The 19,472-nt window shown below is 36.8% G+C and overlaps 1 protein-coding gene across 3 annotated transcripts in view; it reads left to right on the forward strand.

Moving 5' to 3' along the window:
- Window positions 1-18,088, forward strand: part of LOC145986503 (uncharacterized) — a 72,501-nt gene extending 54,413 nt beyond the window's left edge. For all 3 annotated transcript variants that reach the window (XM_083120584.1, XM_083120582.1, XM_083120583.1), the window contains exons 9-10: window positions 15,688-16,002; window positions 17,662-18,088. In XM_083120584.1, coding sequence (XP_082976710.1) covers window positions 15,688-16,002; window positions 17,662-17,769 — 423 coding nt within the window. In that variant the 3' untranslated portion in view covers window positions 17,770-18,088. The remainder of the gene's footprint in view (window positions 1-15,687; window positions 16,003-17,661) is intronic.
- Window positions 18,089-19,472: the final 1,384 nt, after the last annotated feature.

The raw sequence follows: 19,472 nt of genomic DNA on the forward strand, positions 1-19,472 counted from the left end.
CCAGACAAATGCAGAACTCCCACAAAAATATGCCCAAAATGCCATAGAAAATATAGCATGGAATATTTCACATATAAACATATGGATACTTGTTCTGCACAGTCATCAACATTGCCCCCACAACCATCTACATCTGGTCTGAAAAGGAAGCATGAAGCACCTGTTAATGCTAGAGCAGCAAAGCAGCCACGCTATGAACCCATCCATAGCAGTTTTAATGGCCAACTTAGGGATTACCGGTTTGTATCAGAGCAAAAATGTGACATTAAGAATTTTTTGAACAGTATAAATCCTGATGTGCAGGCAATTCTAAATGCACAAAATGGCTCTTATAAGCTGTCCCTCAAATTGTTTACACAATATAAGAAATCAAATGGCACCAAATTTACACAGCCCCACATAACAGAAACTGTAGCTGTATATTCAAATGCAAATTTAGACAAAATAATAAGCAGTTTGATAGATCAATTGAACATTAAACACTCTGAATTTGCAGCAAAAGAATCAGGATGGAGCCTATGCGGAACTCCACACAAGCTCTATGTTAATATTTCTGAATTCAGCCCATTACAAGGATCTACATATCTGCCATTACCTGCCAATATTAAAAACAAAAGAGCCGTGGTTAACATAGAAAATAATGATGAGAAATGCTTTTTGTGGTGTATTTTAGCTGCTTTGTTTCCAGTTTTAAGGCATCCTGAGAGAATAAGTTATTATAAACAGCATGAACATGATTTTGATGATGCTATGGAGGGTTTAGAATATCCAATGTCTGTCCAGAATATTGATAAATTTGAAAAAAAGGCCAGGGATATCAATGGTAAACAATTATCTATTAATGTATTTATTTGTTCTACTGGCCGTGGCAATTGCTTGATAGCACCTCTCAGAATCAGTACACTTGATGATGATTCTGCTGTTCCGATTGATCTGCTCTTAATTGAAAGGGATGACACATATCATTACACTCTGATACACAGTCTTGAAGCTTTAGTCAGAAAACAACAAGGCAAATCCAATACAATATTCAAGTTGTGCAGAAGATGTTTGACTGTATTTGATGGTAAAAAAATAATAAATGGGGTTCGTGAAAGGAATGCAGAAATTGCTAAAAACAAGTTAATTGAGCATCTGAAATACTGTGGCAACCATAAACCTGTTCATATGGTGATGCCTAATCCAAATGAAAATGCCAAATTCAAAAAATTTGAAGCCTTGTTGGAACACCCAGCATATATAGTCTGTGATTTTGAATCAAATCTCAAACCCCTTGCATTCTGCAGCCCAGATCCTGATGAATCTTCAATTACATCATACCAGTTACATGAACCTTCTAGTTTTTATTATGTGATTGTACAGGATGGTGTTGTTAGTAAAGAATATTTATACATGGGAGCAGATGCCATCAAAGAATTTGCACATAGAAACAAAGGATCAGATTGAAGATTTCAACAATGCAGAAAAATGTCCGGTATGTGATTGTGAATTTTCAGATACAAATATCAAGGTGAAACACCATTCTCATACAGATGGTAAATTCTTAATGGCCCTGTGTAATAGCTGTAATATTAAGATCCAGAGACCAAAATTTGTCCCTGTATTTTGCCATGGTGCATCCAATTATGATTTTCATCATCTGATCAGGTACAAGGGGTTTGACAAGCAGAATTTAAATATTTTAGCAGAAAATGATGAGAAATATATTGCTATTAGCAAGATAATTAAAGTTAATGGTGTTCCTATTCACTTAAGATTTCTTGATTCCTACAGAATTCTGTCTGCTAGCCTGGCTACACTGGCCAATCAATTATCTGATGATCAATTCAAAATCACATGTGCTTTGTTTCCAAATCAGGACCTGAAATTAATTAGGCGGAAGGGTGTATATCCATATGATTATGTTACAGATTTTTCTAAATTTGATGAGTGTGCTCTGCCACCACAACAAAAGTTCTACAGCAAACTCAGAGGATCTGGAATCACTGATGAAGATTATCACCATGCCCAGTTGATGTGGAACAATTTAAAATGCCAGACATTTGGTGATTATCACAAGGCATATTTAAAACTTGATGTCACTCTCTTATATACTGCAGGCATTCAGAAAATCTTCCATGAAAAATTATAAGCTGGATCCAATGTATTTCTACAGTGCTCCAGGCCTAGCATGGTCTGCAATGTTTTTGAACACTAAAATGCAGTTGGATCTGATCCAAGATCAAGATATGTATCTGTTTATGGAACAATGTATACAAGGAGGCATGGTGCAATGTTCTCAGAGATATGCCAGAGCAAATAACAAGTATATTCTCAATTATGATCCAGCACTGCCATCAAATTATATACTGTATGTGGATGCAAACAGCCTGTATGGTTATGCTATGATGGATAAACTGCCATATGCAGGGCTTGAGTGGGTTGAAGATTTCAATATTGAAGATCTTAAGGATTTTGATGACAGTAACTATGGCCTGTTCTTAGAGGTTGATCTGACAATTCCTGATGATTTACACAACAAATTTTCTGATCTGCCCCCAATTCCTGAGGTTGAATGCTCACCTGGCTCTAAACAGAAGAAATTGATGATGACTCTAGAGCCAAAACAGGGCTATGTCATATATTACAAAAACCTCCAGTTCCTGATGAATCATGGTGTTCAAGTGACCAAAGTTGGCAAAGTTTTGAGGTTCAGGCACTCAAGATGGTTGAAGCCATATATTGATACAAACACAGAGCTTCGAACATCTGCAATGAGCCAATTTGATAAATCTTTGTTTAAATTGATGGTAAATTCAGTGTATGGCAAAACCATAGAAAATGTCAGAAAACATACTGATGTTAAAATAATTACTGACCCCAGCCTGAGCAAAAAATTAATTGCAAAGCCTAATTTCAATTATAGAAGAATTTATGATGAGAATATGGCACTCTTCAACATGAAAAAACAAAGATTAAGTTTGATAAGCCTATTTATGTAGGGGCTGTGATATTGGAATTGGCCAAATTACACATGTTACAATTATATTATGATGTGCTGAAACCTTTTTATGGTGATTGTGTAAAACTGATGTACATGGACACAGATAGTTTTATTCTTGATATTCAAACAGAAGATGTTTATCAAGATATAACACAGCCTGCATTGCTTGAATATTTTGATACCAGTGAACATAGAAATATTCAACCCCACAACAAAAAGGTGCCTGGCAAGTTAAAAGATGAGACACTTGGTGATGTTATTGTGACATTTGCTGGGTTAAGGGCCAAGATGTACAGCTTTGAAACATGTAGTGGTGCTGTTGCAAAAAAAGCCAAGGGCATTGGCAGAGTAACTGTTGACAAAGAGCTCCAATTTGAAGATTATGAAGATTCTCTCAAATCACAGAGTTCAATCAGAACATCAGAAAATAGAATTCAGAGTAAAAATCACTTGTTGACTAGCAATATTGTAAGAAAAATAGCTCTGGACCCACATGATGATAAGAGATGTATTTTGTCATGTGGCATACATACTCTACCATGGGGTCATTGTGATTTGAAAAGTGGCAAACAATGCCCAATTACAGAGCACGATTTGAAATAAATAAACATGCCTATGAACTTATTTGGGTTCAAAAAACAGGCTATTATGGACCTGCCAACACCATCACCCTCTTCTGATATAATATCTAAACTAAGTGCTTTGTTAATTATTCATCTGAACAGCATACTTACAGATGTTGATGATAAAACAGGTAAAATATTGTACATATTTAACAATAATTTAAATCATTAACAATTACCTGTAGGTGGTCAATTACAATTTATTACAACCCCCGAGGGTAATGTCAAGATTTCAATAGGGAGAAATATTTATAGAATTAAGCACTCAAACATGATTTCTGGCACTGTATATACTGTTTCTGCTGGTGACTGTTTATATATTGAGGTCCCGGGACACTATGACAAGCTTATACCTTTTTTTATAGAATTAAGAATTAGATATTCAATAATAAATAACCACTAAAACAAAATGCCTAATGATATATTTGGCCATACAAGGCATGAAGATCACAGTGATGAGATTCTGATGCTTGAAGTCAGAGTCAAGAAATTAAGAAGTGATTTACAAGCTTTACAAACCACACTGAATGCCAGTCTTCAACTAGAAATTACAAATTTGCAATCACAATGCATGGACCCTCTCCTTAAAATTGATTCTGAACTCAAATTATTGCTTCAGAAATATACTGATTTGGCCACATTAGATAATTTTCAAAGTTTAGAAGAAGCTGTAGCAGCTCTTCAAGCCAAATTTAAGACCCAGGCCACCAACTCTGAGCAATTGAAACAACAATTGGAAGAGCAGATAAATAATGTCCAGACACAGCTCCAAACAATTGTCAAAAGCATAAAATCACAAGAAGATTTTGATCTAGTGATTTCCACTCTAAAGGAACAGATTCAATCACTGGAGATTCCTAATCTGGACCCCTTGAACAATGCCATAGCCGAGGTTAAAGAAAAAATTGAGACACTTGAAAATTTTATGAACAACTTGCCATCTTCTGATGCTTTGAGTGCAATAACTCGGAGTGTTGCCAACATTAAGCTGCAACTTGAAACATATGAAGATTTTGGAAAAATTCAAAGTACCATAACCCACCTTGAAGGTACCATAGCAGCAGTGCAAAGTGATCTGACAAATATACAAGAATCTCTAGAATCCCGCTTGCCTGGTATTGTAGACACCCTTGTCAGTGTCCAGCAACAGATCACAAAACTTTAAAACCTCAACACTGAATCTGAGCTATCTCATTTTCATCACTTGATCGATGATATCCAAACAAAACTTGAAATTTTACAACAATCAACACCTACTCAGGCAGATATAGCCCTGCTCCAAGATGCTATGCAAAATGTGGCTGATGCTTCTGAATTAAATAATGTGAAATTGGCACTTGAATCTTTGCAGAATACTGTATCAAATCTGCCTACATCACAGGAACTTAAAAATATTAAGAGAGCTGTGAATCGCATATTGAAATCAGAAGATATCAAGAATATGCAGACAGAGATCAAACAACTTACTCAGACAGTGGCCACTCTACCAACCAACCAACATATTAATGAACTGCATGCCCTGTTTGAGGACATCAGAAGACAGGTCCATGATCTTACTGCTCAAAATTCAAAATTGGCAGTTGTTGAAAATTTACAGCAAATTGTAGCTAATATCAAGCAACAGCTAGGGACCATGGAATCCAATCAAGCAAATGCTCTGTCTGTTTTTGCCACCCAGCTACAAGAGATTGTGCAACAATGCAAGAAACTTGTTGTGGACATAAAGATCAAGCCAGGCCATGATGATGTTGTTAGGACTATCAATGAGCACCTTGAATCTGTAACAAGTAGATTGCTTACAGCAGAAAAAGAAATAGCTGGCCTAATCGAGAATCCTAAACATACAGTAATTCTTGAATTGTACAGTATCCCCAACAAAGAATATGATTCACCATTTACACCAGGTGGCAAAATATATATGCTGTCCCCTGCACAATTTTATTACCAGTTTTTTGTTGGGGGCACACTCAGACCAATCAAAATCAAATATTGGCTACAACCACAGGCACACCACTACCCTACTTTATCAATAACAAATGCTGATAACAAAGCAAAAATCACCAGTGTAGAGTTAGCGATACATTAGAAACATCTTATGCTGAAGATGGAATTTTATATACAAATAGGAGACAAACTGTATTTAGAAAATCCTGTAGTATCAGCTGCTGAACACCCTATAGTTGCAATATTCTTGTTTACATATTATGTCTAGACAAATTATTTTTGATGAATTACACAGACAAGCCAGACATAATTATAAGAGACTGCCAGTAGTTACAAAAGGCATAGATGATGTATGGCAGTGTGACTTGATTGAGATGGCAAGTGGACAGCTGAAAAACTTAGACAAGATCAACAAGGGCTACAAGTATCTACTCACTGTCATAGATACATTTTCAAAATTTGCCTGGGCTGTGCCACTCAAATCCAAGACTGGAAAATATGTTACAGAAGCTTTCAGGACAATCATCAATCAGAGTGGAAGATCACCGCGCTATTTGCAAACAGATAATGGCAAAGAATTCTATAATTCTGTGTTCCAACAATTTATTAAAAGCCAGTCAATACAACATTACTCGAGTTACAGTGATCTCAAGGCCTCAATTGTAGAGAGATTCAACAAAACCCTAAAAAATCATATGTATAAACAATTCACACTTCAAGGTAATTATAAATGGCTTAATATTCTTCCAGAACTTCTACATAAATATAACAACTCGGTCCATTCCACAATCAACATGAAACCCTCTGAGGTAACTTCATCTGATGAGCAAAAATTGATCAGTACTGTTTATTATCCTAGATACCAGCCAACAACAAAAAAAGCCAAATACAAGGTTGGTGATCAAGTAAGAATCAGCAAATATAAGCACTTATTCAAAAGAGGCTTTACAAGAAACTGGAGCACTGAATTATTTACAGTGGTTCAAGTTAAACCTGGGACCCGATACACATATATAATAAAAGACCACCGAGGAGAAATTCTCAAAGGCAGGTTTTATGAAGAAGACCTCAGCAAAACTAAACAGCCTGACACATATCTCATAGAAAAAATCATCCGCAGAAAAGGCAACAAGTTATTTGTCAAATGGCTAGGACTCCCAGAACACAGCTGGATCGATGCAGACAAAGTGATACTATGAACACCTGGGATGTTATAAAGAGGCTGCCAGAACCTGAACAGCAGATTAAGAGAAATGGCAAGTTGCTGCCTGATAATATTAGATGTCTTATTGTTGGGCCATCGGCTTGTGGTAAAACTACACTAATGATTGATAATTTTTTATTGGCACCCAACTGGTTAGACTGGAAAAACAGGCACTTGTATGTTTTCTCTAAGAGCTTGGAACAATTAAAATATCAGCAGCTGATGAAGCTATATGATGGACTGGATATAGCCACTTTTGAACCAGATGTTAAGCCACTCCATGAATGTCTCGATAATTCTGTTGTTGTGTTTGATGACATTATACTGGATAATCAAAACAAGGTTAGAAATTTCTTTACACAGGGCCGACACAAAAACATTGATTGCTTCTACCTGGCACAGACTTTTTCTAAAATACCGAAGCAACTGATCCGAGACAACAGCAATTTTATATGTGTGTTTCATCAAGATCATACCAACTTCAAACACATACATGATGAATATGTAGGTGGGGACTTGAGCTACAATGATTTTTCCAAGTTTTGCAGTAGGTGCTGGAACCAGGACAGTTATGGGTTTGTCACAATTGATATGACAAGGAAACCCAATAGTGGCAAATACAGAAATAAAATCAACAATTTTCTAGACATTGAAACATATATAAATAACCATGAAAAGGCCAATCATTGATGATCTTAAATTAAGAGATTATCTTGTAAAAAGATTTAAGGGATGGAAATCAGAGAACCGAGGAATCTATGAACAACACAAGCAAACAGAACAGCCTATTATTGATGCTATTAGTGAATTAGGTAAAAATATCAAAACTGTTACAGAGCAAAATCAAAATTTGATCACAGAACTTGTACCTGTAGCTGCTAGGAACATATTAGATTATCCAATCACCCCACTTTCTAGTATTCATACACCTAGTCCTGTTGCTCCTCGAATAATTGAAGCTACTCAGGATCCTATTGAATTGGGTCTTCTTGCTCAAAAATATTTAAGCACACCTAAAGACAACAAAGATGAGGTCTTTGGCTTATATGCTGACACAGAGCGTGATGGTAGCATCATACATAGAATTGGCAATTTCAGAGTAACATTTATGGGAGATGATCTAATTGTATATTCAGAATCTCATCTTGGAGAAAGAGGTGGTTTTGTTAAATATCCTGGCACACCTGGATTGTGGGAACTGATGACTAGGAAGAGACCTGGCAGCTATACAGATCAAGATTATGAGCATTACAAAGAAATATTAATAAAATCAGATGCTCTATACCAGAACAATGATCCCACACAAAAAAGAGTCAAGTCTAGCAGTGGAGCAAAATACAACAACTTAATCAAGCCCATATGGTCACAGATCAAGACAGGTAGTGGAATCAAACAATACAACACCCTGCCTAAAGAATTTGTCTGGGTTGATGATGTCAGGAAACTTGTAGATAGGTTGCTGGTCATAGCTGGGGAAGAAAATGCTGGCAACCACAATTTTTACAATGAAAAGGTTGGAATTATGGACATGATAAGCACAAAATTGTCTAATTTTCTAGTGAATGACACTAAGGGGATTGGATATCTTATAAAAATTATTAATACTCTACCACCTAAATTTTGGAATGTCTCTGAGGGTCGGGGGCTGGTTAATGACGTCATAAACAAGCTGCCATTTGAACTACATATTCCAGGCTATCAGTATTGTGGTCCAGGCACAAAATTGGAGCATAGATTAAACAGAGGTGATCCTGGTGTTAATCCCCTAGATGCTGCTTGTAGAGACCATGACATAGCATACAACACACATACTGATCTTGACAAGAGACATGTTGCAGACAAGAAATTAGAAGAGGCTGCATTTGGTAGATTTGTAAGCAAAGATGCTTCTTTAATTGAAAAAATAGCAGCATTGGGGACCACCATAGCTATGAACACCAAACAAAAACTGGGGTGGGGGTTGTGAATATATATATAATAAACCTACAATGAAGGCCAAGGGTGTTATGTATCAGATACCTTATGCAGGTCTTAAATCTCTTAAAACTATTGATAGTCTTTTAACCAAAAAGCAGCGCAAGAAAAAAAGCTCTTGTCTTGCCAAGGGCCATGGTATGAAATTGTTGCTTAGTACCCCCCAATTAAAAAAATTACAGCAATCTAGAAAAAAATCACATGTGGGTGGCTTCATATTTACTATCCCGGCCATCTTAGCAGCTTTGGGGGCTCTTGGGAGCTTGGCTGGGGGATCAGCTGCCATAGCAAAAACAGTAATAGATGCCAAGAAGAATAAGGCAGAATTAGATGAAATGAAGCGCCATAATCTGGCCATGGAGAAACAAGGCAAAGGTGTTAAGAGAGCCATGAATAAGTTTAAAAAAAACAAGAGCCGCTTACAAACCAAGATATTGAAGCTTTAATCAAGCCACTGGGCATCAAAAATTTTAGAGGTGTGTACATGTCTGATTCTTTACCAGAACAACCACTCAACAAAGAGTGTGGCATAGTTAATTTGGATAAGTACAAAAATCAGGGCACTCACTGGATCTGTTATCTTAAATATTTAAAAGATGAGGCATTTGTGTTTGATTCATTTGGAGGTGTTCCACCTGAAAATTTAGTAAAATATCTAAAATCAACTAATCTTTATTACAATAATGCCCGTGTTCAAAATTTCAAAGATGTTAATTGTGGACATCTGTGTTTATCTGTTCTTAGATATCTGTCTCAAATAAATAAACCATCAATTGAAAATTTTCAAAAAGCCCTGTGGTATCTGAAACATCATGGGGGTATTCCATCTCACCAGCCAAAATTCAATATTGAAACTTAGATTACATGATGATATAGTGTATCCCAAAACAATAGCTCTCAGAGCATTTTATGGCATGTACTTGATCCCTAATATTACACACCACAACAACAAAATTGCAGTTGGGGATCAAAAAATTGTCATCACTCCAGGGCAGTATAATCTGTCCACTCTAAATGCTCAGTTACCCAGAGGTATAGTTTTAACTCAAAATTCTGTCACTCACAGAGTAGAGATTGTATCTGCTACAGAGACAGTGGATCTGGGTACTATAGGAGAGCTGTTAGGATTTGAGAACAACACAAAACTTGAACCAGCCATTAAACACACTGCTATTAATATACCTAAATTCTTAGCCATAGAGACTCTGAATATTCACTGTAATGTGGCCGAGGGTATGATCACCAAATCAAATGGCATAGGCACTCACAAACAAACTGGCATCATTGCAACATTCAAACCTAACTCTGAATTTATGGAGCCAATCATCTACACTCCATCCCCAACATTATATTTTCCTGTGTGCCATAATAGAATAGATTATATTGAGTTGATGGTCACTAATGAAAAAGAAGAATTAGTTGATTTTGCTGGAGCCACAACAACTGCAATCATAGAAATTAATATTTAAATAAAAATACATACCAAAAAAAATGGAAAATATTGAGAGTTATGAGCTACAATCATTTCCCCCAAACAGGAGGACATTTGCAAATTTAAATCAACCCAACACAGAGATTGAGGTTGATCTTGATGTAGGGGATGGCTTTATACACCCCCACACAGCAGATCTATACATCAAATTTGATGTTGTAAAGCTCGATGGTACAGATTATCCGGCAAATTCAAATATAAGATTGGTGGACAATTTTGTGCCACATCTGTTCTCTGAAATTGAGATCAGAAAACATGGTGTTGTTATAAACAGAGTAGATTACCCTGGCATTACCTCCACAGCTTTGGCCACACTAAAATTATCCAAGACCGAGGCTTCTTACTACAAAATAGGTGGATTTGAGGCTGGTGATAAAATATTATCCAAGAACCACACAGTGCTGTTCCCGATGCGCCTGTTGCCAGGATTCTTCTCAGATTACAAAGACATTATGTGGAAGGGTGGTTTAAGAATTACATTTAGAAGAGCTGCCAATGATGATAATGCTTTGATGAGGTACAGTACATTAAATTCTACCGGGGAAGCTCTGCCTAATACCCTACCTGATGAAGGCAAGTGCATTATTCAGACTATGGAGCTAAGAATCCCGGTTGTTGAATATGAGGCCACTTATGCTCTTAAATACAAAGCAGATATCCTAAAAAATCCACAGATTCCTTTACAATTTTATACATATCAATGTGTACAGAAGCCTGCCACTGGTACCTATTATGAATTTGATGCTACAAACTCATTCTCCAGTATACAATATGACATGCCGGATTTTGTGGTGGTGCTGTTTCAGACTGGAAGACACAACAATCAGGAAAAAAATTCAAGTAAATTTGATAACTGCAACATCAAGAACATATATCTTAAAAATGGCAGAAATGAGGTATTTCCTAGAGAAAATTATAATTTAGACATGTCCAAGGATGATTTTCTTAAATTATATGAAGCATTTACAGCATACAAAAGGGTCACTACTGGCAATACTGACATGTATTACACACCAGATGAATTCAAAGCACAGAGGCCCATGTTTGTCATCAACACTTCAAAAAGGAAACAAGTTGTGGTTAATGACAGGACAAACATTAAAATTATCTGTGAATTCCACGATACACTCCCTGATGACACCATATGTAGTGTTATTCTTATAGGTGAAAAATCATATGTTTATGATGTAAGAAATGAGAGAGTCACAGAGCAATTCTAGAGGGCCTCTGCATATTGCACAAGTTGAGCCTGGTGCCCAATTGAACTTAAACCAGAAGTAAATATGTGTGTGTGGGTGGCTTTTTGGCTTAGTTTTAGGTGTAGCCAAAAAAAAATATCAAGAGGGGCATATTTTTGACAAGCTTATGGACAACAATCTCACAGATGTGGCTTTTGTAAGTGTAGGCAAATCAATCTGAGGGGGCTCATACTTTCACGGGAAATTCCCGAGGGCATTTTTACAAAAATCTTGGATTAGACAGAGTACCACACTTGAGCAATAAGCTCATATGCACATCTTGAGCTAGGTTTAAGTGTAGCCAAATCTGCCTGAGGGGGGCTCATACTTTCTCGGGTTTATAATATGGCCTTTCCCACTACTCGATTTGGTGCCAGAACTAGGAGGGGAAGGACAGTTTACTCTTTCTTGATAGATAAAGAGGCCATAGTGTGGGGGCAATTGCCCTGAACGTCCCCTTAATATAATAGCCACTGGTATATTTGTATATACCAGTATAAACATCCTGTGGTGGAGTTGTTAGCATGATGCCAGGGGTCTTGGGTATGAATCCCAGCTTGGGCATGGATGTTTGTAAGTGTCCGTTCATCAGTTTCATCATATCATCATTCATCCCCATCTTCGCAAATTAGCCAAAAGTAGCACAAGAAATGAAGTAAAATAAAGCATATCAATCAAACAATATAAACCTACAGTGCTTTATAGAGCTCTCGTATATAATGGTTGTACACACGCACACAAATCCGTGTGTGTGTGTGTAATCTTCGCATTTAGTTGTTTTTTTACTTTTCGGAGCATCTTGATAGGTCACATTTTTAGATTGCGATTCTGAAATCACAACGAATTGAGAAGACCAGGAAACCTATAATTTGGTAGTTATAAAACGATAGTTTACAGGTTGACTGAAGAGCAGGTTTTGGCGACTAGGCGATCGAGACTGAGATGACTGTTTGAAAATCGATACCAGACTTTCAAGACTAGTCAGTGTCGGCATCCTTTGTGGAATGGTCAGCGCAGCAAGCGACAAATACAGAGGTCCTGGGTTCAGTGGTGTGCCCAGGATTTTCGAAAGGGAGGGGTTATGTATACTTTTTCTCGATAGTCAGCCCTCATTTTGTCATATTTTCCTACCTTTGACGTTCTTTTTTTTTTTTTTTAGGAATACTAGGTGAAAGGGGGGTTCTAACCCATATCATCCCCCCCTTGGGCACGCCACTGTCTGGTTCGAATCCTGGTTCGGACTTTGATTTTTGTGTTTGTCCAAATGAAAAAAAATGAGAATATATAGTAAAAATTGATAAGTGTAAAAGTTGAGAAAATAGTGAATGACGGGAGACACCATTTATTTATAAAAAAAAAAGTGGGTAGGGTATCTGACTGCCACATGGGATACCCGGGGTGGATGATGCAAGGTCGGAATTTTTACGTCCTTGTCCCCACTTAAAACTGCTCCTGTTTTCATCCAGTCTCAAATCAGTGGTTACCTGGAGGAAACCATGGGAGGTAAAGGTGACTGGAGCATGGTGCTAATAACATCACCTTCAATGTGGCAGAGAGCGAGAATATATGGGGCCCTCCCTACCCCACACATCCCCTACATGTGTCTTCATGGCACAGTGATACATGTACGGGGAACTTTACTCTTGCCTTGCCTATCAAGATGAGACCAAGGAAGAGTCATGCTTCTATAAAGACAGAAAACACAGAGACTTAGTGTACGACACTCTCGTTGGATAGTTGGTCAATCAGAATGTGTGGCTTTTGAAAAATAAACCTAAACAAAAATCACACGAGACCTGAGAATGGGATTGGTGAGATTGGTACAAGTTTGTGACAGCTCAAAATTCAAAACTCTTGAAAATAGAGACAGGGCTGAGAACAAGACAAACTTTGTAAAATCGAGATGAGACCGAGACTTACTGTTCAAGAATGTTGGCCGGTTGGGGACTTTGGCAAACTGTAATGCAGTTTACCTAAACCACAAATACATTATTATTTCATTTATTCACGCATATAAAAGGAGTAAAGTTAATGCCATTCATTCCTCTGACGTTCAAGGGTGCTCACAGGATTTTTCTCATAAAAGGTGGGGAGGGAGGGTGGTGGAAGAGGCAGAGTAAGATTTTATGTCTTGACGTTCAGTCTTTAGGAACATATTTTACCTATAATTATTATTATTATTATTATTTTACAAATCAAAAAATTGTAATTTAATTCAAAATACTTTGGCATTGTTGACACATTCAGATTGAATGAATTGATTGATTGAATTGTTGTTTCAAGTCCACTTTATGCACAGTAAGGCTAATCGGGACTGGACCACAGTGCCTCCACCAAGTATCGAACCTGGGACCCCTTGATTACAAGGCAACGACGTTACCACTATGCCATCGGGGAGTCCCTACATTCATATTTGAGTTCACTATTTAAAGAAAAAAAAACATTTAGAGATTATTTACTCTGCTCTCCTTCATGGTACCTCTGATCCATGATTTTACGTGCCGAAAGATACTGTAAAAAAAGTAATTGAAAATACCATGGCGTGTATTGTCAATGTCACATTCCAACTTCGGTAAATGATTTCTACACTTTCTGGATCCCGAAAACGAAAGTCTAGAAATGTCAATACAAACTCACAATTTGAATTCCAGATATCTCATGGGGGCAATTGTTGTCTGGTCCCTTCCTGATGTGACAGCTTTAAAAATCTCAGCTTGCAAGAAAGTTGACCAAAGATTTGAAGCTGTCTGTTGTTTGGGTGTCCCTCCCTCCCAACAACAGTCGTAAATTATATTGGCCGCTAAGTGGAAAAGAGAAGCAGATGTGGACTTGACCAATTCTCTCCACCCTACGTGCCCGGCGGTCTGTTCGGCAGGGTTTACAGAAATCTCGTCGAGTCAGTAATGTGCCCCCCCCCCCCCACCCCCCGACCTTAACACTACTTGTGCTCGGAACTTCTCATACCTTCTGTATATTTTCCTCCATATCTTGACATTTCAGCTGAATGAATGTGAATTGTGATCAGGAGGAATAAAGTTACAGAAACTTAGACTTTTTATCACAATTTATAAATTATTTTATCCATAGTATCTCACATGATTGTTGTCAGTATACTCGTAATATGTCTAGAATCAAATATGAAGTAATCTCAATATTGAAATATCTCCCATTTATTCATGAAATTCAATTTTGGCACACTTTTTTTTCAGAATTAATGAAAGTATCACATTTTACTTAATTCCTACTATGGATACTTATAGCCTATATTCTAGGATCCAGTACAAAGTTGTAAAGATTCATCGATGAACATAGATGGTTCATTAACTTCCTTTATTATTATTATTATTAAAGTTCATCGTGCATATAGCAACCTGGCCATGAAGGCACATTTAGGGAATGTGTGTGCACATTCTCAATCTTGGCCATTTTGAAGGTTATTTGATCAGCACCATGCTCCAGTTGCCTTTACCCCCCTCAGGTAGCAATTACCAGAGCCACTTTATGTGGGACAAGGCTGGAAAAATTACTACCTTGGATCATCCACCCCGGGAACCTTCTTTATTGAATGTTTGCAAATGTGTGACACCAATGGATTTTTCCTCTGTAAACCAACTTCATATTTATGCATTTACTAAACCAAGGTGCACAAATTATACAATTATACTTACAAAAATAATATGGCAGAATTTTGCACTAAATTACAAGCTATTTACTGATATATTAGATCCATAAAGATTGGTAATTTTACTGATAATCTGATATATCTATACCAGGCAATACTGTTGCAGTTTGTGAAGATGTTGGCCTGTAACTAACTTTCATACATAACTGGTTCCCTAGAATCTAGAATGTATCTACCAGTATCAGTGATGAGATTTCAACTGATACTGTTGTGGATTTGGGTTTCTCACAGGGTGCACAAAAATGCACTATTTTCATTAAGTTTACACCAACATTGTGAGGCAAGGTAGAATTTCATGTTTAGATGAGCTATTTTCACATTCACATTATCTCATGTATGAATCTATGAATATTTTAAATTAAAACATTAGCATGATTTGGTTGCAAAGGTATATTTAGAACAGTTTTAAATTGGTACTATGCCAGAGTATGAGTATTAATACAAAGTGGTATCTGTCCAGGCATACTGTGTATTGTAAATATTGACAAGAAATGACTTTACTGAGAGTGCTACATTGATATTGTACTAAATTCATTTTTTATAACAGGTTCCTAAAACAACACTCTGGCGAAGACTGCAGCACCCAGCGAAGTCCTCATCTGAAGAGTACACTGTTCATGCTGAAGAGGATTACACAGTGCACACAGTTCACGCAGGCGAAGTTGATGACTCAATGTCTCAGCTGCATGAAGCAAGTACCTTGAGTGATGTTAAAACAGAAACTTTAAGCACTACGGAAATACCTGTTACATGCATCACTACAGATTCTAGTGAAATAGATTTACCAGAGTGTTCAGTCATAATTTTGACAACAGCTGATGGAACACCATTGCAAGAAGGAAGACAAATAATTGTAGGGACGGTAAGTATGGAAGTTTTTTTTTTTTTTACCTTGGTCCCCTAAAAAATGTAATAATGGAGGTTTCACTGTATCAGCTGTGGCCCTGTATAGCATCTGCAGCAGCTACATTTTAATGCTTTCATTTGAATCCGTCCTATGTTGTTTCATACTGGAATTGGAGTATTGGAATTTGCACTTAACCAAAAAACACTCGAGTAGCAAATTTCTCCTCTAACCTTGAAAGTGGATTTACTGTGCTTGTGAAATACACTGACTGAAGTGACACATTGCACACTATAAGATTTTTTTAAGAATTTTGTTTTAAGTCTATTTGATGCACAGATAGGCTAATGAGGACTGGAGCTTCGGTTTAAAGTGGAATCCGAACCATACGTGTCTCCACCGGGTATCAAACCTGGAACCCCTTGATTACAAGGTGATGACATTACCACTACGGCACAAAGAAGGCCCACACACTGCAAGAAGAGCAACCTAGTCCAACTGGTGGGGGTGTAGTATGCTGAATTGGCACCAAACAGATAAAGGCTGCATTTGATTCTTGACTTTGCATTGCCTAGGTATAACAGGCTGTCTGATGATAGATTTATCTATTTTCTAAAAAGTATAATGTTACAAAGTTGCACAATTAATATATTTTCTCTTTATTTTAAAAATTTTACAATTTTAATGTGATTTTTAAAGTAATGTCTTTACTATCAAATTATAACAACAAAAGAAAACATGAAAACTACATGCCAGCCCCCATGGTAGAATGGTTAGCATGTCATCCATTGATGCCAGGGGTACTGGGTTCGAATCATAGCCTGGGCATGGATTTTCTTTGTGAGTGTCCCTTCATGAATTTCATCATATTATCACTCATCCTCATCATTGTGATTAGCCAAAATGAAATTGAAACTACAAATTATTTTGGTTCTGAAAAATTAATTTACACGCAACATCAACAAGCAAAATTTACACTACGGAATTTGCTAGTCACCAGTAGACTAAATTGTGAGTGATGACGGCTCTGTCTTACCCTTTGATTCTCTGTCACCATGTTACCCAACTCTCACAGTGCTTTTCTGCAGTAGCAGTGTGAAAATGGCCTAAAAGTGACCTCACGGTTACCTCATGCATGCGAAGGAGGAACTTGAGATTTGTTGAAAAATTGCTAACACACATGCATGCATTATAATAATGGTAATCATGTAATTAAAATATCAGAAGTGTCATGCATTAATGTCTAAGAAGGGAAGGGAAGTTGTATTTTTTAAAAAAAAAACAACCAAAAAAACAAAGAAGATATTATCAAAGATGCTAATGTGGAGAAATCTACCTGTAGGACACCAAACAGTTGGGAAGCTATTTGTTACCACACCAAAAACAAAAGAAAGATGCTTAGTATGCAACTGAATTTTTGAAACAGGTAAACAATAAAGCAGTAAAGAAAGATTGAAACACACTAATGAGTATTTGCTGTTCCTGAATTAGGAATAAGTAAATGTGTACAATCTTGCATTTTTCATACAAACTATACTTACTTATCTAGCCCCATTCCAAGTAGGCCTCTCCATCTTACCATTTCATCCTCCCACCTGATTCGTAGTCTGCCTTTCAGCACTTACCTTTTATCTATTTTATTTATTAAAACCAATTAATTTATTTTATTTTATTCAGAGTGCAATGACAACTGATAATGAAGAAAATCATACAGCAGTGCAGTTTCTTCAAGACACTAGTGAGAATATAGAATGCCATGTCATAGAAGAACAGGACTATTCATAGCATTTCCCAGTATATTAGTTTTCCAGCTACTTCAAACTATTGACGTGGATATTTGTAAATTGTGCCTTTAATTCTTTGTTTGTGTACATAGAACTCCATTGACAATAATAAATAAGTTATTGTAACTGAATTCATTTATTGTTGATGCAGTTTATAAAAGTCTCTCTCGTATACAGTGGGTATTTCATTTTCTAGGATGAATGCATTTCAGTGTTAAGAATATTTTAGTTTTTCTAATTTTCTATATTATGCATGAGCAAAATTACACTACCATTGAAATGGATACAATGTTGAAAATGTATTACGTTGTCCTCCATCGTACGTGGTTATCATTCCATATTTGAACCTTGGTCCAGGCATGGATGAATCAGTGCCTTCTCAATGGTATAGTGGGAACACATGCCTTATCATCAAGGGTTCCTGTGTTTGATTTCTGAAGGAGGCCCTTTTCATAGAGTTGTTCAGATGACACTAAACTCCAGATTCAGTCCCGATTAGCCTATATGAGAATAAAAAGTTCTCAAATGTGACAAACTTTAACATCAATGTATCACTGTATTTGTCCCATCATCCATATTATCAGATCATCATTCATCTTTCTCGTCCGCAGCAAAAATTACATGTGTTTTGTCTGAAATGTGTGCATTCCTTGTGCACTCTTTTGTCTCTTAATCCTTTATTTCCCTGTTCTGTTGCGTAATTTAGAAAATGCATTATTTTGTAGTATATTGCATACATTTATTGAATTGAATTGTTGTTTTAAGTCCATTTTATCAAGGTGTCTACCAGTCATGAAACTCAAGAAGAAGTAAAGAAATCAAGTAGGTCAAAAAGTCAAGAAATTATACTTGTGGTCAAGAATTTTTGCTATCAAATGGTGGATTGATTGATTTAGTTTATTTTACTTCAGTTTTTCTGCCCCTTTGGCTAATTGTGAAGATGAGTATGAATGGTGGTAAGATAAGATGGATGAAGGAACAATCACAAATATATAGGGATGACAATACAAGCTTCATGTAAGACCATACTGGCTGTGAGTCTAGATGCTAGAGCCTCGCTTGCCTGCCAAATGCAGTCCAGTATGCATTAATAGATAAAGCAAGTCTAATTCTTTTGTTAAATACAGCTTCAGTTTTCATCTTAACTGGCCTTTTGGTAGGGTTTTTCATTAAATAAATATTTGTTTTCTTAGTTGCTAATTTCCAACTTTATCTGAGCAGGAGTCTTATAAATAAAAGTTGAGAAAAACGACGAAGAAAAAAAAGTCATGGAAAAGTCAAGAATTTTGGATTTGTTATGTTGTTATTTTGGTAGACACCCTGTTTATGCACAGATAGGCTAATCGTGACTGGACCTACAGTTTAAAGTGTTGTCCAAACCATTGTGCAATGTGCAACCACTGGGTATCGAACCCATCGAATAAGGCAATGATGATATCACTATGCCATCAGGGATGATGGTAGAGGATAGTCATGCAACCCCCTCAAAAACCTATTGAAGCCGTAAAAGAGAAAAATGTGCATTGGTGATCCTGATGTCATCCACAATGTGAAGGTACTCAAGGGGCAAAATCACTTAGCTGCTAGGGTGTCAAAGAACGATAAGGAGAGCAGCAGGTGAATGAGATTGCTATTGATGAGGAGTTAAAGCCCAGTTCTTGTGCTGCATATGATGGCCCTTGGCTAACTCAGACACTGATGATG

This window comes from Lepisma saccharinum, chromosome 4 (assembly GCF_977018435.1).
Source record: "Lepisma saccharinum chromosome 4, izLepSacc3.1, whole genome shotgun sequence".
Classification (NCBI taxonomy): Eukaryota; Metazoa; Arthropoda; class Insecta; order Zygentoma; family Lepismatidae; genus Lepisma; species Lepisma saccharinum.